Source organism: Haliotis rubra, unplaced genomic scaffold (assembly GCF_003918875.1).
Source record: "Haliotis rubra isolate DU_JTF1 unplaced genomic scaffold, ASM391887v1 Scf163, whole genome shotgun sequence".
Classification (NCBI taxonomy): Eukaryota; Metazoa; Mollusca; class Gastropoda; order Lepetellida; family Haliotidae; genus Haliotis; species Haliotis rubra.
In genome coordinates this window covers 1442282-1464847 of record NW_025765592.1, presented here as the reverse complement: position 1 = coordinate 1464847, position 22566 = coordinate 1442282, and the positions used below count along the sequence as shown (strand labels likewise).

The window sequence follows — 22566 nt, the reverse complement described above, 5'->3', positions numbered from 1 at the left end:
AGAAATATTACAAGATTCACGGCTGAGCAATGAGATTCTTGAATTCAGCATTATTTAGGTATTATATTACTAGGAGTGCAAGGTTTAGTTTGAAAAAGTTCTCATCACTAGTCATCAGTCATCACAAAAAAGGAATAGTAAACCAGGATGATATCCTTTACAAACTTCCATATGAAATTGAAAGTTGAGTTAGCCTTCGAATCATTACTGAACAAATGTTGCGTGTGAAAGAGGCTTGAGTGCAAATTTCAGGCCAATTTCCATTAGCCCAAAATTTCTACATTAAACCATTTCATAGTGTACTTTTGACGTTTTTGGTTTCCTGTTTTTGTGTGAAAAAAAGTATTAAAATGCAAAAGGAAAAACAACAAATGGTACTCACGTATTACACCGGACATGTACCTCCTAGAAAGCCCTGACCCTAAACCTAGCCCTAGCCCTAACCCCTTAAATTAATACTAATAAATAGAAAGCACTGACCAAACCGGCAGTATTAAAATGCAAAAGGAAAAACAACAAATGGTACTCACGTATTACACCGGACATGTACATACTATATTGGATTAGGTCCCTAACCCTAACCCTAAGCCCTAACCCTAACCCTAATCCCTTGAAATAATCCTAATAAATAGAATGCATTGACCAAACCGGCAGTATAAAAATGCAAAAGGAAAAACAACAAATGGTACTCACATATTACACCGGACATGTACCTACTATATTGGATTAGGTCTCTAACCCTAACCCTAAACCCTAGCCCTAACCCTAACCCCTTGAATTAATACTAATAAATAGAATGCATTGACCGAACCGGCACAAACATGACTGACGTGTCCAGTGTAATGCATTATTACCGCTTTGAAAAATAAAATACTAATAAAAAAACTTTTCTATGTAATGATGCAAATTACTGAATGATAAAAATATTTATGTAAATTTAAAAAATACAAAATACAATAATACACAAAACATAACACCTAAGCACCCCGTAATACAAATAAATAAGAGCGTATTAGTGAAAAAAGAAAAATATTTCAAACTGGTGCTTGCAAAATATTACGCATCCGGCGGTATACAACTGCTGGAAACTCCCAACATCGTTGGGCTTATGCAATGACATAGCTCGTAGAGATGAAACACCAGAGAGTGGAGCTTATACCCACTCGCTGAGCTAGACAACCGTGTTATCATGCAGGCATCAAAGGGCATTGTTTTGAGAACGTGCTTTCGAACAAAATCACATTACATTATGTAAAAGGGTATTATGACGTATTTTTAAAGTTTGTGGTGCTGTATTCTAAAGGTAGGCCGTGAAGAGAAAATAGTGTTTTATTTGAACGAAAATAAACCCGGTTTTCTGAGACCTTCCGCGGTACGTACTGGCTCATGGAAAAAAACACGGTTAGCCAGTAAAACCGCCCATCTCCAATCATTTCTGACTATTTCTTTTGATCACAATGAAAACCAAATAACAACCAGCAGATTGTCAGAATGTTTTGGACTACTTACATGTCACATTTATGCATAAACGTTACGTGAAACAACAAAAGTTTCTTTCCATTCCATATATCCTGTGTACTCATGTCGGCGAAAATGCCAAACGCCACTTCCCGATAGTGATGTCATATGTACATCAACATAGTTATACATAGTTGGTATGTTCATTGAGTGAGGTTATGAATTTTACGTACACACGATCACTTCTATGTTGCTGCTTACATTTTCAGTTCTAATACCTCTTTCATATTTTACATACTGCTTTCACGTGATTAATGTCAGTATTTATATCTTTTGCTTTGGGGCTTGGCAGGAGACCAGTCTAAATCAATTGCACTAATTATGTCATAATCAAAGGGCAGTAACTCTGGCCTGTTTAACTCGGTAAACTCAGCACTTATATTGAGGGGCGATGGGGTAGCCTAGTAGTTAAAGCACTTGCTCGTCACATCGAAGACCTGGGTTTGATTTCCCACAAGGGTACAATGTGTGAAGCCCATTTCTGATGTCCCCAGCGGTGATATTGCTGGAACATTGCTATAAGTGGCGTAAAACCCAACTCACTCACCACTTATATTGAGTGTTATACTTTCATTGTAAGAAATATGAGTGTATATCTTCAAACACTGATATCAACTAATTAAAAAAAAAATCCTTTTGTTTCACATAAGAGGAAACATGATTTTTTGTGTACACTTCCCCTTTTAAAGCTTCTGCAGATTTTATCTTCATCGATGATTAAGGAAATTATGGCATGTGTAACAATTATACATCTGAATTACAAAATCTTTTTTTTCCAAAGTTTGTTGTGGTTTAATTATCCTTGGTATCATTTCTTTTGCCAGTTAGTTTAAATATTTTAAAATATCAGATTGCTACAAAGACACATGACATTAAACAAGTTTCTTTATACAACTTCAGATGTATGGAACATTTTGCCTTTATGTGGATATTGATGGATACATAACAGATTGTGTTATGATTTTGTCAGTTCTCAGTTACCGATCCCTGATACATGTTGCTGTGTTCATTCCAGAAAGAATAGTTCCAAACTCAAGTCAAACCAGTACAGATATATGATTTACCTTTAGGCCTTCATTGATGTTTGTAGTTCAGTCACTTACCTGATTTGATATTTTTAAGCCTTCCATGTCTTTCTGCAGATTTGATATCTTCATTGCTTTCACTGGATACTCTTTGTCCTGCAATGTACAAAAACACAAAGTAAAGTAATGATGTTGAGCATTTCCCACTCCTCATGCATCCTCCTTATGATCTGAGCCTCACACAGAAAGACTTGACCTAAAGGCATTACAATTAAGGAATATGCTATATTTGGGATTAAACTTTCTTGGCAAAGTACAGATTCTAGAACTTAGTGGTAGCGGCTGTGGTTTAGTGGGTTAGATCACTGCCTTTGTGTGTTTGTCATTAGGTGCTTCATTTGGAGAATCCTAAACACAACCCACAAAAGTACTGGAATCTGTACTTCACCGAGAAAGTGTTATCCCAAATATAACATATGGTACTTGTGACCATTTCTTACAAAAACGAAAACCATTGTGCATTCATAAAATGATATATTTTTCAACATAATCCCATTCTACAAGATACACTTTTGCAAGCAATGTTGGGGGGATATGTGTCCCAGTTAATCCGCCTGATGCCAAGATTGACGCACATTTGCATAAGGGCATGGTGGGCAAACTGTCTAAAGTGCCAGGCTAGTGATCCAGCGACCTGGAGGTGACGGGATCGAGCCCACCTGTGACTTGATGTAAAAACTTTGGAGTTAACTTTGTGTGCAGACTCTTTCAGTGTTGTCACAACCCCTAGTGTACAGTACACAACCCTGTGCACTTAAAAGAACCCACAAATCCGTTGGTATATGACCAGATGGTGGCCACATGCAAACACCTAGTTGCTGGTACAGCAACGTGCAGTAAACTTGGACAAAGTACTGTGACTATGTGTCCCAGTCCACCCAGTTGTGAATGGGTACCTCGTAAGGATTGAAAAGCCACGCAAACTCGGTGCGCCTAGTGGCTGCAAAAGTTGCATTCTCCCCAGGGAGTTGAGATTGATAATATGATGTGCCGTTGAGATTAACATCCTGTGATCAAGGGAAAAACAAAGTGCCTTTGAGCAGCTGAGCTGGATATTGGCGCTATACAAATGTTAGTATTATAAAAATGTTAGCATAGTCCTAAAATTGAATGTTGCATGAAAATTACATCAATTCAACTTTTATTAATGGAGAATACTAACGAAAATAAAACTTTTCATAGAGGTAAAGGCATTCTAAAAGTCACCTTCCGTGAACAAAAAGTTTGTAAAATCGCAATAAAAACACAAAAAAACGTACTCGTATTTCCAAGCAATAAAAGATGTTCCTGATGTCATTTCAGAAATGGATGTTAGACCGGATCAATACGATCCGATTTTACATCTTGCAAAACAATATTCCAGTGAAAATGCAGAAGAATAATCAAGCGAAACAGAGGCACAGCTTGATGTTAAAATAATTTCTAAAATAGACCATATGATTTATCATGAATATTTGTCAGCAACATGTGATACAGTCCAACCAGCACACCCACCCCTATAAATAAATGATCAGTCCCTAAGAAAATATTTTTGTGAAATGTGATTGCAGTTTTGTGTTAAATGGGTGACTGCAGGGTGTCTGGTATTTAAAAAAAAGGATTATGCTTCAGATGGGGGAGAATAGAAATTATCTGCTGCAAAATTTACACTGGAATTATTTTGTTGATTAAAATTAGGATCCTTGTCCATACAATATCACAGTCTGTTCGAGTAGAGATAATATAAGCGACGCAGAACTTAATAAGTTATTCCCTGAAAACTGGTAAATTATAAAATACTAGTCAGGACAATGTATTTTTCCACAGATTTTGCTTATGTAAATAGTTATGTTGCTCGGTCATAAAATTAGAATGACATCTTGTCAGCCAATGAGAATACAGAACAACTTTCACAGCACACACTAGTGACAAATAGTGAGTCTGATGCCGACGTGATTAATTGGACAAAATGGAAAACAATGAATGTAACTAGCACTTCATGATTTGCCGATGTATTCAGTAATTGTTCGCGTTGACTACAGCATTTATGGCTCCAAACCGGAACGAAAGTTATAGTGAAACATTTTCAAGATAATGAGAAATCTCTTACTCATAATATACTAGGCACATAAAGAAACTGTGCATACAAAAATTTAAAATCCAAATTTATCAAACCTGTGTAGACACATAAGGATTGAAACTCAGAGATTAGTGACATTTATTACCCACGTGGTCAACGTATGGGTAGTTGCATACTAATCTCGTACGTCACACGAGTGTCGTATCGCGTTGACCTGTGTCGTTACGACTTGACCTGAGATTCTAACGATTTGATTGGATAACCGATGACCTCTCAATTAGGTCACATTCTGACGTAACTATTTTTTCATTCATAACAAACACGTGAATCAATTCATTCTACAACTTAAATGCATTGTGGGAATGTAAACATTACGAACGTTGCCGTGTCGCTGTTTAATTGTGAGCCGAACTGAGACATTATACCCGTCGAAAAACGTAAACGCAATGTTTCCACCAGTGATGTTAGCCGAACGAAGCAACTACAAACCAAGAAGCGGGTGCTACGGGTAGTTTACTGTAGGAGGCTGTACGCGAGGCGATGACAACTGACATGCATCGTGACGTTGGTTACCAAGGCAGTGACGTCATTACAGTGACGTCCATGCAAATACTGTACTACAGTGCAAAACTCTTCCGCAACCTCTTTATGAAACCGGTTTCGGTTTGAAACCAAAATATTAACAAAAATATGCTATTTTGTCAATTTAATGCATGTAAGACGTGGGTAATAAATAAAATACCACAATCGGTCTCGTTACATACGAATTATACGAAACTCGTGACCTTCCTATGTTATCTGACCTCGCTTTCGCTCGGTCAGATAACATAGGAAGGACACTCGTTTTGTATAATTCGAATGTAATGAGACCTCGTGTAGTATTCTCTATGTATCCAACATGCATGCACGTGCTACGTTCCGTGATGTCAGTGGGTTCGTCTTTGAGACGTGCAATACGTTGTTGCACGTGCATTCCGGGAAAGAGAAACAGAGCAAATGAATGCCACACAATACTGTCACTTTGGAAAGCTCAACCCCTGCCCTTGCGATCGTTCAAAACATTAAACGGCTATTGAAACGCATAGCATGCCAAGGCTCACGTCTGCACAACGTCATGAGGCCATTGGGATAGTACGTGGGGGAATGTCTCAATGACAAGTGGCTGCACATTTCCACTGCCACCGGAACACCATTTCTGCACTGGTGAGACGCTACCAGAACACAAATGACGTCATCGATCGGCCACGTTCTGGACGTCCACGTGTAACAACTCCAAGACAGGACAGATGGATAAGGGTGACCCATCTGCGCCACAGGTTTAAGACTGCAGTGATGACTGCCCGAACCATCCCAGGACTTCGCCGTATCCACCCCAACACAGTTTGACAATGTTTACGTCATCACGGGATCAGACCATGACGTCCCGCCATACGGCCTATCCTGACACAACGTCATCGACAAGCTCGCCGAATGTGGTGCTGAAATCATGTCTGCAGACCCTTGTTTTGGTGGAGAAATGTTGTTTTTACAGATGAGTCCATGTTTAACATTTCCCATAGTAATGGACGTCAACGTGCCTATAGACGCGTGGGAGAACGTTATGCATAGGCCTGTGTCTTGGAGAGGAATCGCTTTGGTGGTGGTTCCATGATGATTTGGGGTGGAATAACAGCACGCCAAAGAACTCCTTTGGTGATTGTTCAGGGCAACTTAACTGGTGTGGGCTACAGGGATCAGATTCTTCGACCTGTGGCAATTCCTTTTCTGCAACGTCATGGCCCTGGGTTAACATTCCAACAGGACAATGCCCGCATGTATTGCGTCGTCATAGCATTGTGACGTCATATGCATTGTGACGTCATGGCCAGAGTTCACAGTTACTGTTCAGTTTTACCTGATGATGGGGCCAGAACAAGCCCTGAAACGTTGTACTCGAGAATAAAAAGAAGATGTAACCCAGAAAAAATCTCTATGTTCATCAAATATCATCTTCTAAAATGCCAATCAAGCATCTGAGAAGATGTAGTTGGAAGAGCCGGGATCTTGTACACTCTCTGGCCCAAAGGTCCCGAAACTGACGACTATTTTTTTGCAATAAATTCAGTTAGAGCTCTGCACGTGATTTGTTTATAGCCATCCTCAAACATGATTGAACGGAAGTCTAGAGCATGTAGTTCAGACACTCTCGAAGCTTTAGCAAAGGCCAAAAGAAAAGCTGTTTTGAAGGAGAGGAATTTTAGCGATGCATTCTGAAGTGGTTCATATGGAGTCCTTTGTAATGATTCAAGCACTAAACAGAGGTCCCATTTTGGAAACATGGTAGGAGTAGTCACATCCTTAATTTGAAATGATCTGATAAGCTTATGAAGAGAGTTATTAGATCCAACACCTAATCCCTGAATATCACACACCGAAGCGATTGCATACCTGTATCCTTCGATGGTACCATGTTTAAGTTTCCTTTCCTTCCTGAGCCCATTTAGTATTGTACAGTGACGCTGTGGAAGATCTGATTGACTGAGAGATAGCCACTGTGGTTTCTGTTGTAAAATCCTGCTGTTCAAGTGACTTGCGGATAACTTCCACACGTGCAATTGAAGTTGCTGAATGTTCTCGTGATATCGGCTCGATTCCGGTTGACTGATGAGATTGTGCCAAGTTGGGAGTAGTTGACGTGTCGATGAGGAGATCTAGAAGGGTCGGGAACCACGCCCTTGTAGGCCAGGCAGGAGCCACTAAATTACACCACACAACTGTGCTGGTAAATCTTTGCTGAGCACTTCCGAATCAATTTGAAGGGGGCGGAAAGCGTCATGTTGTCCCACGAAATCGATAAAGCATCCACCGCCCAGGTTAGGGGATCTGGAACCAGACTGACGTACCCAGGAAGTCTGTTGTTGCGACACGTTGCGACACGTGGCGAATAGGTCTATCACCGGAGTCTCCCAACTGAATATTTTGGAACGTTATACAAATGAATGGAAAGTATTTGTTAATTTTGAAAAAGCAAACATAGTTATCTTTAGAAGAGGTGGGCCTGTTGCCTCTAAAGAAAAATGGTTTTTGAGTGGCAAAAATGTATCTATTGTTAATCAGTATACCTATCGCGGACTATTGTTTTCCCATACCAAGAACTTTAAAAAGAGTGTTATAGACCTGAAATCACGTGCTAAGAAGGCTCTTATTAATGTTATGTCAGTTTCCCAGAATTTTGGAATCTTAACCCAGAAAATATATTTTAAATTGTTTGATGCACAAATCCAACCGATTATGCTTTATGGGTATGAAATTTGGGGATTTCAACGTCATGAATGTCTAGAGAAACTACACCATTTAGCATGTAAAAGATTTTTAAATGTAGCGCAAGCAGCACCAACTTCTATGGTTTATGGAGAATGTGGTAGATATCCAATATATATAAATTCACAAATCAGATGTTTAAAATATTGGTTAAAGATCCTTGGAATGCACGAACAAAGAATCCCCAAACTAGCTTATAACATGCTTGTACATTTAGATGATAGGGGTAAGACAACATGGGCGTCTCATATTATAACTCTTTTATTTTCTCATGGCTTTGGATTTGTGTGGCTAAATCAAACAGTTGGTAATATTAAGCAATTTCTTAAGCAATTTCGAGAACAATCTGTTAGCATGTATTATCAAGAATGGCATTCCTGTCTAGACAATAGTTCAAGATACCAGTTGTATAGATCACATAAGAGCTTAAAGGTCACATGCAACAAAAAAATCAAACATAATTAAAACACAATTATCACTTATTCATGACATATAATATGCATTGCTGATTATGAAAAAACAAATAAACAAAATTATAAGCGTATAATCGCAAATCAAAAGTGCAATATTTTGTACTTGGGTTTACTTCCCAAGAAACGAAGCAGCCGGGATACCGAACCCAGTCAGAGCGGGTGGGTGTGCACTCAAGTGTAACGGCTGGTTCATTTGCAGATGCCGCCCACACAGCTCATTGTGTGTGTATATATAGAGATGTTGGGTTTTGTAAATACATGCTCATTTTTTGTGTATAACATTTTGCAATCAACAGACATCATAACATGTCATGTGTTCAAGTATCACACCTGCCTGTCTGTGTAATTACATAATGTGACAGAGACCGAACTCGGGCCATAAATCAATGCATTTTGTTTATGGTGTATAGCCTGATTGGTGTTAAGTTCAAATTGCATGTGTATTGAATATTGTCATTAGCAGACAGGCAGGCAGACACACAGGTGTCAATAAAACAAGACATTGAGTTTTGTCTGTGACAACGACATATCTATATCACAGTTAGAAATTCTGTCAACGCTAAATAATGACATTGCTTTTAAGTATCGAACTGAGAAAGTGACTTGGTAAGAAGAACGTGTGGTGAAATAGACAAATGAAATTATATAAACAGTTTATTTACTGTCATAACATATAAAAAGCTCGCGCCTGTGAGATATCAACAAAACATTATGAAAATAGCTCACACCAAAGCCTTCACCGAGTATTCACCAGACAGCCCGCTTCCAAGTTGTGCGAACCTATTTCACTGCGCACATGCTATGAGCGCAGCCCAGCTGTTGAAACCCGTTTTCCCCCGAAATTTTCGGGGGAAAATCAGTGAATCGTTTGAACTCCGATTTCGCGCGGGTTTTTTCATCGCATTATTTTTCTACTTTATAAGTTGAATTTGCATTTTTGATGATTTGTACGTCCATACCGAAAGGTATCAGAATCTGCAAAGTTGTGTTTTACGTTGCATGTGACCTTTAATTCAACCAGAACTATATCTATCTGTATTGACATCTAGAAATATCAGACCCACACTTGTCAATTTTCGATTGGGCTTGTTAGACTTATCAGTAAATAAGGGCAGACGATTTTCAATAGAGAGACGTTTAAGGATGTGCCCATTATGTAACTCGGCTGTAGAAGATGAAATTCACTTCACTTTTGAATGCCCACATTATGCTGATTTAAGAAAAAAATATATCCTAAATAATTACCTGTTAAAATATCCTTCATCTGCCTTTGCTTCCATTCTATCCTCCAAAATGAAAATGTAATACGTAATCTTGCGCTTTATGTAAAACATGCTGTTTTCCTTAGAAGCAATATCTTATCTGAACTGTAATTTCTTTGTGAAATGTCTGTAACATGTGCTGTATATATAATTGTATTACTTGTATATGGGCCGGAGGCCTTAAGTACAATAAATATCTTTGACTTGACTTGACTTGACTGACGTACCCAGGAAGTCTGTTGTTGCGACACGAGGCGAATAGGTCTATCACCGGAGTCTCCCAGCGTTCTGTGATCAGCTAGAAGGCCTCGTTGTGTAAGGTCCGTTCGGTTGTAATTTTTCTGTCTTGCCTGGATAGAGAGTCCGCCAGAATATTGAACCTGCCGGGAATGTGATACGCCCTCATTGAACATGTGGTCAAGTCCACAATTGTATACAACTGCTGAGTTGCCCGAAGTAGCTGGTGAGATCTTGTTCCTCCCTTCTTGTTCACATAGGAGACTACGGTTGAATTGTCTGTGGCCACCATAACTGCTTTGCTGTGGATACGCCAAGACCAATGTTCGAATGCTCTGACTATGGCTGACATCTCAAGAACATTGATATGAAGACTCTTCTCCTGGTCTCTTCTTCTGGTCTGACCACATTCCTTGAACTTGAAGGTGACCCATATGTGCACCCCAGCCCGAGGTGGAAGCATCTGTGTACATCGTCAGATCTGGAGACGGAGGCCGAAAGGATGCTCCTGACAGAATGTTGGCCTCGTTGGTCCACCAAAGTAGCTCTCCTTTGAGTTTCTGTGGAAATGGAAGATGCGTGTCTAGGTCTAAGTGTCTGTTCTGGTTGATCCATACCTGACACTCCCGTAAATGGATCCTGCCGCGTTGAGTAAAGTCCTGAATTGAAGTCAGTGATCCTTGGAGCGACATCCAAGAGCGAAGAGAAGTTGAAGGCAAACTGATGAGGTGTAGAATCCTGTCTCTCAGGATTAACCAGGGATACGGAGGAGGATAAATGAAAGACACCCGAGAGTCCAAGATTGCCCCCCAAAACTTGATTCTTGAGGTTTGAATTAACTCGGGATGCACATTTACGGGATGCACAATTAGACCCAAATGAGTAAACACATGCACATTGAACTTGGTTTGTTTGAGTAGAGTCTGAGTGATAGTATTCCTTGCTAAAAAATCGTCCAGGTATCCGTGAATGGCAATGTTCCCAATGGAGGAAGTTTAGTATGGGATTCATTATTACCGTGAAGAGCCAAGGCGCTAGGGATATTCCAAACAGAAGCACTAGAAATTGACATCTCTGGCCATTGACTGCAAATCTGAGATATTTCTGGGAGCGTGGATGAATCGGAATGTGTAAATATGCATCCTTCAGATCTATACTTATGAATTTTGAGTGAGGACGGATGAGTGTGCGGAGGTTGCTGAGCGACTCCATCTTGAATTTTGGTGGATTTTGGAGAAAGTTTTTGTTCAGAACCTTCAGGTCTATAATCATTCGCATCTCGTGTGTGTCTTTTGGGGGACAAGAAACACTGGAGAATAAAAACCCAGGGAGGTATCGTGACTGGGGAGCTCTATTACCGCCCGTTTCTCCAACAATTGATCTATTGCCTGAGTAGCTGCAGAGAGGCGTGGTTCCTGTAGAAAAAAATCTCCGTCCCGTGGGCTGGATCGTCACTGGAGGTAACCTGTCCCATGGTATAAAAAAACCCCTTTTTACAACTGACAGGATCCAAGGGTCCCTTGTGATCTTTCTCCAATTGTCTATGTTCAAAGAAAATCCAGCCCCCCACAGGGAAAGGAGTAACTGGAATCATAAAAACGTGATCTAGCTCTAAGTCCGTGGACATAAGGCTGTGAGGAAAGTGTTCTTGGAACGTGTATGTCAAAATCTTCTTCCGCTCGCTCTTGAGGAATGAAAGGAACCTCTACCCTTACTTCTTCCTCTGAAACTCTGTGACTGCTCCGGAGAAGGAACAGAAAATGGTATGGATTCTGACATACGTTCAAAAGCCGATCTTTGTAAAGGGTCCCGACGGCCCAATGAAGATGAGCGAGACATCGTAGATGATGGAGTACTTCTCCTACTTCTAGGAACACTCCTGGATCTATTTTGAGCAAGTAGAGCAGAAGCTAATTGCTAATTAAGATAACGCGAGGTCATGGCATCCCTAGTCGCAATGGCCTGATGACACTGTCCATTAAAGATGGCAGGAGAGTTAATGGGTTGCTGAAAAAGCTGATCCTTCAATGAATCAGGTAGGTTCCTCACAGAGTGTAAACGCTGAGAACGATCCATGCCAGTCAAACGTCCTAAAGTGTTAACTTGGATATGTGTAGCATCACTGACCCCCTTGTACACAACGTCAAGGAAAGAGTGTTCTTAGGCAACTTCGTGGGCTGACATCGCCACTGAGGTATCCTTCTGTACCCACGTCTACTCTTGAAATACATGGGGAAGCAAGGCCCTAACACTGGCCGCAAACCAATTCACATATGATAATATATCCACAGAAGCTCTAGCTGCCATATCTAAATCACGCACATCCTTGCTAGATAACTGAATGAATTGTTCCTTAGGAGCCTTAGGATCCAATTGAGAAAAATCATTGTCCAGTTCAGGTGGAGCAGAGGGTAATAATCTGTCATTAATACTGTAACCCAGTTTATGAGAAACCCTGGGTAAACTAGTTACATTCTTGACCTAGGCTAGTTGTGTGTTATAAGTTTGTAAGGCTGACTTAACTACGGACAATATTTCGTATTCCCTATTCCCGGTAAAGCGAAAACCAAAGTTGTGCTAGAAGTGCCGCGAAACTGAATTGCTATGAAAACATCGGATTACCGTACTTCAGGTTAGCATGGACCCCAATACTCGATCTGTTAGCCTCTTAACTGAGATGAAGTTTCAGTTGTTTCAAGTTTCAGCACTTGATCTATGACAAGTTTAAGCATCGGTGTAGGAAAACACTCTGCGAAAAGAAGTATTGGAGCTGTGTAGTAAAATTTGTTTGTTGTTTGACTTATATGACTATTTTATTTAATCCACCGTGCAAAGACAGTTGTTCGAGCAAATCTCACAAATTCTCAGTTAACTGGGACAATTGCTGTCGCCGACATTTTGGCTGTCTGTGCTTTCAAATTTGATATTAAATCTAGGTGTGCCTGTGCAGGTATTCTAAATAACACTAAATTTACAATAAGTATCAACCTTCATTAAGACTGCAGTAAGTTATATTGCAGCGTCAGAAGCAAACATCTGGTTCTATGGCCTCTTTTTGCTATGTCGGTAGTGCGTATTCTTTGCATTTAAGCTTGCTGCAAAATTTTATCCAAAGGAAGTTTTGTTATATTTAGTGTCATGAAAGAACCAACATACATATGGGTTAATTCGCCCATGTTAGCATGTCGGTGGTTCACCTACCAAAACCCCAAACCCACGTTTAGATTTAGTTTCGTGAAACTTCTGTGTTTTGTTGTCTGGCATTGCCTAAATATCAAATGTGAAGTGAAAGTAGTTTTAGGTTGTTATCGCCCTATATATAAGTAACATAAATTACATTGCGGTAACGTAAATAACGTCAATGAATGCTTAGCGATGTAAGTTGTCTGTGCACGATATTTTCAATTCCACCTCCACATGATCCATCCATGTGACTTATCAGTGAACAGTCTGTGGCTCAAACATTTTTTGTTATTTATATATTAAATTTCTACCATGACTATGGTATCAGACGTCGATTCACACTTCTTTGTTTTTCTTGTGTATTGAGAGTCCCGGGAACACGAAATTCAGTGTTAACTGTAGCTTCACCGTTCCCTCGAGCATGAAACCTAAATTGAGGAGGTTTGGTCCAGATTTCGCTTTCCCAGGCCATAACCTTGTCAATATCCAGTGACCCAGACTCCCCAGCCACCTGATCAAACGTGCTGCCTGTGGCTAGGGTTGACGGCCGCTGAACTTCAGCCGAGCTGCACGTGCCATCCAAGCCAGCCGTGCTAACCCCTATTGACCCTGGGCTGACCCAGTGACAGCTTTGTGATCAAAGACATCCCTGTCAATACCACCCGGCCCGAGCTGCATGCTTGCGTCTGTGCTAGTATTAGTAATCAGCTGACTGGCACAAATATTTAGGGAATCTGCCGACACCGGATGAAAACCCGAGACAGGCAGGCTACCATTGACTCCTGCCATGGATTTATCCTGCTGTCTGCTGACACAGTTGGCTGTCCCTTCCCAACTCGAATGCTGCTGCCTCACCCCGGGGGATCGGCGTTCAGTTTCAGATGGCAAGAGATGCCCCACTCTCTGGGACAGAGCTCCTGACCCGCCTACGGGTACTGACCCTAGACTGTGGCCCTGGCCGGTGTCTTCTGGGTCTAATCGACTTAAGGCCGATCGGGATTCAATTTGCTTCAGCAGATTGGAAAACTTGAGATCATTACGTGACTCCAGCTCATTTAATGATTTGTTAACCGAAGCCAAAGTTCGTCTTTAAGGGAATCAAACAAATTAGTAATGGCTGCCAGATCAAATGATGCAGAAGACTTGTTTTTCTAGGAAGAACGGGAACTACTTTTGCTAGTGCTATCTGATTTACTAGATTGGGAATCTGAGGAAGATTTAGCACGTTTTTGAGAGTCAGAAGACACAGAAGATTTCCTCTTTTTAATCTGTGCGTAGCACATACAGAAAAATCGTGAGGTTCAAAAGGGCGCGCTCTTACATCACAATTTAAGGGGAGATAACTCCATAGTGGAAGGGCATACCACCAGGGGAACTATGACTTAGGGATAGTTTTTCTTTTCCATATTTTCGGTATGTGTCTGTGGTAACCACAGGAATAAGGCAACCATAATCCAGAGGGAATGTTTACGCCTATAATTATGGAAATTCTCTGCAATACCACCCCTATCAGTAACCCATGTTTGTCATAAGAGGCGACTAATTGGATCCGGTCGTCAGGCTCGCAGACTTGGTTGTTACATGTCATCATATCCCAATTGCATAGATCAATGCTCATGCTGTATGTTGATTTCTTCTGCTAAATGATTTCTCCAGTACCTCGGTAAATGAGTTGTATTCCAAAATGGAATAGATGCAAATCTGTAATATTTGAGCTAAATTTGAAGTAGAATGAACAATGTTTTCACCTTATAGCTGTTCAGAACATGCAGCTGGTTCTGCTGACTCTTCAGCTCCTCATCTACAATCGTCACTTGTTGCTCAAGACCTGAAAAATATAATACTATTGTCCATATTGTATTCCAGACATTTTTCTCTTTCCAAGTAACATATAGAAACAGGTGCAAGGAACTTAATCAAGTACTTGATACAAGCACCTGTACCAAAATGATGCATGGACTAAAATAAAAGTTGTAAATGTTATGATAAATTGTAAATATTAATATACTCGGTGTCTTGAACAAAGGGTCAAGCTATTGGTAACAGTATTTCTAAAAAGTTGTAAAATCTTTGTTCTTGTCTGAAATATGTACAATAAATGTTTTACAAACTTTCTTATCAGTATGGAAAAACCCATCAGGCCCTTGAAATGTAATTATTACATTTTTTAACATCCGATACATTCTGCTGCAAATGGCACATTTTTTATTCATATTGCCAATATGGAAATTTACCTGCCACTTAATATCAATGATTTACACGTGCAAGTCACTCCATCCATGGAAAGTGGAGGACAATACACATACATTGATGCTTTTACACTGTTGTTCACTGTTCAGGTACCTCTTTGCAGCTTAAAAAGAAACATTTTTTCACACTTGCTGAAAGGGGTCAGGCTTTTTGGAATCTGGTCAAACTCAGTGGCAGGTTGCTGTCTGCTTTAATGTGAGTCTGAGTGCTATTGGTAGACTGTGGCAGAGACTTCAAGCCAATGGGCCCGAGGAATATGTACGTCTCCCAAGAGTCACAACAGTCCGAGATGATAGGCACATGATTAACACTGCGTTACCTAACAGATTCCTTAAGGCAGCAGATCTTCAATGTTAACAAGAAGACAAAGTCATCAATATCCCCCGCAATGGCAAAATACTCTTTATGAATATATCTAATGTTTTGGTGTGTATACAGCAAAGTGGAAGGAGAGTACTGAAAGGTTTTTAAGATCTGCTCCAGAAAGGAGCACTACCACCAAATTCAGTTGAAGCCTAACTTGTTGCCATGGAAATGCAACAAGATGACATCCTCATTGTCACAGCCTAAGTCATGTTTCCATGGAAACAGCAAAAATAAAATTCATGTCTGGGTCTAACCCCCAAAAGGCACATCTAGGGATCATGCTTGATATGTGTACCAAGTTTGATGAAGCTAGCATGTATAGTTTACGGGATCTGCTCCAGACAAGATGACATCCTCATAGCCACAGCCTTAGTCACGTTTCCATGGAAACCGCACAAAAATAAAATTCATATCTGGGTCTAAACCCCAAAAGGCACATCTAGGGATCATGCTTGACATATTTACCAAGTCTGATGAAGCTAGCATGTATAGTTTGGGAGATCTGCTCCGGACAAGATGACATTCTCATAGCCACAGCCTAAGTCATGTTTCCATGGAAACAGCAAAAATTATAATTCATATCTGGGTCTACCCCCAAAAGGCACATCCAGGGATCATGGTTGATATGTGTACCAAGTCTGATGAAGCTAGCACGTATAGTTTACGGGATCTGCTCCAGACAAAATGGCATCCTCATAGCCACAGCCTTAGTCACATTTCCATGGAAACCGCACAAAAATAAAATTCATATCTGGGTCTAAATCCCAAAAGGCACATCTAGGGATCATGGTTGACATGTGTACAAAGTTTGGTTAAGCTATCACCAATAGTTTAGGAGATATGCTTCGGGCAAAGTGTGATGGACACACGGACGGACGGAACTCGTTTCTATAACAATGTCAGGATATCCAGGAGCACCGGTCGTTGACATTTAAGAGCAGCTGGACTCCACTGTAGGCGACTTGCAGTTTGTCCACCACTAACACCACAAGGCAGGTGCGTTTGAGATGGAGTAGACATCATGGCCGCTGGAATCAACATTAATGGTCTTGTGTGCTCTTCATAGATGAAAGCAGATTCAATTTGTCCTTCCATGGTGGTCAGCAGAGGATTTATTGTTGCAATGGAGAGCAAATCACAGATGCATGTGTGGCCACACATAACCGATTTGGCAGGGGATCGGTTACGGTTTGGGCAGAGATAACTCCTACTGGACGTCCTCCACTGCACGTGGTCAACAGTAATCTTACCAGACAGCGTTATCAGGACAAGTTTCTGGCTCCTTTAGCAGTACCATTCCTGCAAGCTATGCCTGGCTTTTATGGTGGACCCTCTTTAATACAAGACGACAACCCTAGGCCTCATTGGGCCAGGATTGTCACAGAATTCCTTAGGCAGCAGGGTGTCCAGCAGATGGAGTGGCCAGCATGCTTGCCAGACCTCAACCCAATTGAGCATGCCTGGGATGAACTCGGTCGACATGTGTACTAGGGCTGGGCCGGGTCCAAATTTCCTACCCGGGTACCCGACCCCCTATTACTCGACCCAACCCGGGTACCCGTTATAGGTTGGTTGGTTTTATAGTTTTAGGGCGACGTGGGCCAATAAGAGGCCTATTTGCACCCAACACATTGACTTGATTTAATAAAACATCATAGTTATTTCATCACCAACAGGAATCGTTTAGTTAGCATAAAAGAACCGGCAACATTATTAGCATTCATTTGGATAGACGTATACATATACTGGACAAAAATAGTTAGGGATATATGCAAATTTTGAAATTATGAAAAATGATCTATTTATTCATTGTCACACTGATAAAATATCAATCATAAAAATACCAATATCCTTAACTTATTTTGTCCAGTATATATCGAATAACCTCTGCTTCGTGTTACAGAATTATAACTTTAAGTAATCACTTTCATTTCTGAAACATGAAATACTTATTCATTAAAAAAGCAGTGGTTAAGATGACAGAGCGTTAAAATGATTTAAAATCACAAAACTAAATATGTGTAAGCCACTTGAGAGCCTGTCTAGATTACATGATATTTTCCAGATGACGATACAAAATCTAAAACTACCCGTTGCACGGACCCCACATGATATTGGGACCCAAAACTGTTTCTAAAGAAAATATTTCATCAACCTCAAGTACAGCACTTCTGAGATTGTGTCATATGTTGGGTACCCGATATAACACTAATTGTGAGTTATTCCCCTTCAATAAAATCAGTTATGGCCGAAATTAGAGAGGCGTCTGGAAATATTTTGAATACGTCGTATCAGGCACAAAGACAAAATGCACTTTGTGCACAGTGCAGCTAAGTCAGAAAGAAGGGAGTACGTAATCGATTTGGAAACATCTGAACAATAAACATCCCTCCGTAACAAACCAGGAGCTACAAACAAATGCTGTTCCAATCTACAGGCAAAATACAATTGAAGGTATAAATAAAAAGTGTATACCATTAAACTAACAAGTAAACAATGTAATGTAAACATAAAGTTTTCAAGTATGTAAATACCTCTCTCCCTCTCCCGTGGACTCAATCTAATTACAATAGTCAGACAGACAGATTGCTTATTTACGTCTCACCCTATGTACATCAAAATAAATAATAATGCATATAAAAATATACAGTAAATATTATAAATTGAATTTTGAGAGACAGTTGATAATTAAATATCACAGAGCAATATTTTGGAAGCATGGGAGTAGATAAAATGACAATTGAACTTAAAAAAAAATATATACAAAAATATTAACATGAAATGTTAAACTTATTTATATAAAATTTGGCGGCTTCTTAAAAGGGTTTAAAGCAGTTTTTGGCACGTACGTTTATAAGATCTTCAGAGCTTAACAGGAGTGATGACTTTTCAGGTTCCGATAAAAGCGTAAAACTTTGCATGAAAAACTTTGCTGATGTTCAAAGGTCTTCTCTTAAATCGTCGTAAAGTGGACATTTCAATAAAATGCTGTTCCGATTCAACTCATTTGAGCAGTGAAAACATCTTCTATCTGCAAGTTCAATTCCTTCTTAACGGCCAGTTTCTATACGCGAAGGCGCTGTACCCGTCCTCGGCATGTCTGTGAGACTTTGAGGTGTTAAAACATTGGCCTCTGTTATATCGAATATTGATTTATGGATTCTGTAGCACAGGCCCTCGAGTCTATTTGAGGATTAAAGATTTTTTGTAAATATATAAAAATTTGATATGACGCCCGACTTGAAATGCTTCACAATACAATACATCATGTATGGTACTGTGAAGCATTTCAAGTCAGGGGTCATCTGAAAAACAATATTTTTTTAAATCTTTAATCCTTGCAATAACACGAGGGCCTGTGTTCTGTAGTACCAGAGTTTGTTTTTCCCCGATCCCCGTTTTGCGTTCTCCAGGTGTGATGAATTTTCCCTTGTTTTTATAAAAGCTTGTAACGATAGTTAGTCACAGTCTCTTACAGTGATGATGTTGTTTAAAAGAGCTTCTTTGGTGATTCCCAATGTGTTCATTAGCCAGTAAAAAGCTAAGGCTTGTGTCTGTTCCATGTTTGATTATTTTCAGAATTAAAAACAAACATTCTATACGTTCTTGGTCCATATTCATCATTCACCTCCAGTAATGAATCAAGGATATATCTTGTCGTACACTTAGTTGCAGGGTTCCATCCCTTGTCACCAATAACTTCTTCATTAGCCTAGATCTAGGTAAAATCTCATAGCACGGTTTTGCATTGCATTGATTGATGAATAGTCCTCTGTTCCATAGACTGAAATGCCTTAAGTAAAAACTGGCCAAAGTAATGCATCGTACAGTTTGGTAAATGTTTTGAAACTGAGTTAACTAATCGGTAACAATAGGTCTACCCTCGCGGTTTGTTCAGACTCTATTTGAGGCGACATCTGCGTTCTTGAGTCATTTACATGTCTTTTACAACAATTAACTACTTGGCGTACTTGCAGCCTATGTTTACATGTGACATGTTTAGTTGTCGACAGTTGATACCTTGTGCTAGTTTAGTCCACAATCTCAAACATACGACAACAATCTCGTAGTCACATGATCAAAGCGGGTCCGGGTAACATGACAGGTACCCGGGTCCAACTCATTACCCACCCGTCCCGGATACCCAGGTTACCCGTCCCAGCCCTAATGTGTACACACGTCACCCAGGACCAGCGGATCTCCGAGGACTCCACAGATCTCTAGTAGGGGAATGGAATGCGATTCTAGTAGGGGACACATCTCCCAGGAGCATGAGAACACCATTTTGGGTGGTTGGTCTATGCAATGTGATGTTTTCTTGTGCTGTTTGAACTTTTTGTCTGTATGTCTCACCTTTGTCAACACATTAAACATTATGATGACAGTCTGAGTTCTATTATTTCTTAGAAACTTTTCTTTACATGTGCTAGATATCATTTGACCCTTTATTAATGACGCCTAGTATACTTATCCCATCTCACATAGTGCACTTTCCTTTGTTCTTAGGACGTAGAGTATAAACGAACTGGACAAAAGTTTCCAGCCTCTAGTATCAAGTATGGAGCCCTGAAGATTGCCCCAGCCTGTAGGAAGATGACAACTGTGGGAATACTTGTTCACAAGGAGGCTGACACAGAACTCTGCTCCATAGAAACTTAAGAGGTCCAAGGTCTCCTTTGTAATGTTATGGGCTGTTTCTAAATACCCCATTGTGATTCTTTCACAAAAATTCCAAGAACTGGGTGATGCCAAGTCTCATGATTTCATGCCGTATCATTGCCTAAGACAATGAATGAGGTAGGGGATAGGGGAAACCTGCTCCACATTATTAACAGCCCCATGGCAGAGAATTCTTCAAATTCATCCCCACAGTAACACATTCATGTAAGGTGGAACAGTTTGCTATCTCTTCTTAAAGCCCAGGGCCCCGTTCCTCAAAGCGATCGTCGCGCTATGACTGTTGTAAGTCTATGTTGAAGTATGGGAGTTACGATCATCTTAGCGCTACGATCGCTTTGTGGAACGGAGCCCTGAACCTTATCCACCAATGACCTCCCTCATAGTCATGTGATTGAGGAACATATGAGAGGAACAGGGAATTGCTGCATCCAGATACCCATTCTAACGTGAATGCTCATGAGAGTAGAGGTTAGCGAGTAAAATGCAAATAATAAACATCTCCAGTCCAATGTTGAAACCGTTAACACAGATTTGGCTAGTAACAGATGAACTGATGAAAAAATGGATTGATACAGTCTTTTTCTTTAAATACAAAATACCATATCAAATCCATGACATGGCCTTATCTGCATTGATGAGTGCCCAATGCAACCACTGATAAGCAATGTAGGATGTGTGATGCAAAGGCCATGTCAGACTTCCAGAGCCCAGACTGGGAAGAGAGAGAGTAGCAAGAGCAAGAGCTCTTGAGTGTAACATATTCAAAACCTTTCTCTTTTAATGGTTCATAGTCTGCTGATGCAAGATGACAAACAACCACAGATACAAGTTTGAGATTGAAATTTGTCAAACTGGTCAGCCAGCTTGTAAGACCCAAGAAGCAATTCTAGTTCAGGGACTGTTATCTGTGGCTGTAAATTGATGGCTGAAAGAAAAGCACAAGGAGTAGAATCCTTTAGTTTCCTTGAAATGCCAAGATGCTGTAGGTATTCAGCCACAAAATGCACTGAAGCTGTAGGTCTCAAACATCTTCCACTTAATATCATAGAGGGAACGAGTGGATGTATAATCCTCTTGAGATAACTTTAGGCTAGGAGAGATTTCTATGGTGATAGTCTGGATGTACCAACAGGTAAAGCCAGAGGATTGTTTTTGTCGAGAATTGTTAGAATTACAAACTAACTAATCGCCTTGTAGAAGGGTGCGACCAAAATATATTTGCCTGTAGTTGAACAATTTCTAGTTAATGTAGAGTTATTTTGTATTTTGTGAAGCACTGTAGTTCCTGTTTACAGTTACAGTGCAGAGGTGAGGTGAAATCGGGTTTTACGTTGTTCTTGAGAATATTTCGCTCATATGACGACGTGCATGTGTGTGTATGTGTATGTGTGGCTGCTTGTACTAGCCCAGACTTAAGCTGGTTTTATAGTGCTAGCCCACTGAGATATCATGCTGCAGTGAAGCATGAATACCCCACTCAGACACATTATACTGACTCCGAGCCGACCAGTCCTTGTTGTACCCAATAATGCCGAGCGCCAGGCAGGGACCAACAAGTACCATATTTTAACGTCTTTTGGTATGATGCGGTCGGGGATCGAACCTGCAACCTTCCACTCTCCGGGGCGGACGCTCTAACAACTACACCATGGAGGCGGTCTACAGTGCAGAGATCATGCATATCATTATAAGTGGGCTTGGTCCATTGTAAATGAGCATAACAGTTGAATCTGTGAATTTATTATTTCATCAGAGTGTTTACTGTCCTTTCTGATTATTTCAGAATTATCATCAAAGAATAAGCAATTATTCTAAGAACTCCCCTGGCCATGGTTGTCATTTCGCACCATGTATGGACTCATCGGAATCTCTGGAACCTTGCTAATTGTGAATCACTGGAAGCCTTTGTCTAGTTAGGGAGATGATAATGGCAAATCTCTGTTGTTCGTTGTATATGAGTCCTTCCCTTGCAGTGCTAAATGACCTAGACAATCCAGGTATTTCAAGGAGCTAATCTTTAGTCTTGAAAAGATGACTGCAGTAGTTTGCGCTTATGTCTAGTCTTGACCAATGGAGATTCTGGACGCTGAATCTCTGCCACAAATTCCTCCTGATCCGACAACGGCAGCATGGCATTTGTGAAGAGGACTTTC

General features: G+C 40.3%; 1 protein-coding gene across 4 annotated transcripts in view; it reads right to left on the bottom strand.

Moving 5' to 3' along the window:
• LOC124271753 (uncharacterized protein C20orf96-like) overlaps positions 1-22566 on the bottom strand; it is a 167948-nt gene that overhangs the window by 55707 nt on the left and 89675 nt on the right. For all 4 annotated transcript variants that reach the window (XM_046706918.1, XM_046706920.1, XM_046706917.1 and 1 more), the window contains 2 exons: positions 14866-14945; positions 2622-2699 (listed from right to left, as the gene is read on the bottom strand). In XM_046706918.1, coding sequence (XP_046562874.1) covers positions 2622-2699; positions 14866-14945 — 158 coding nt within the window. The remainder of the gene's footprint in view (positions 1-2621; positions 2700-14865; positions 14946-22566) is intronic.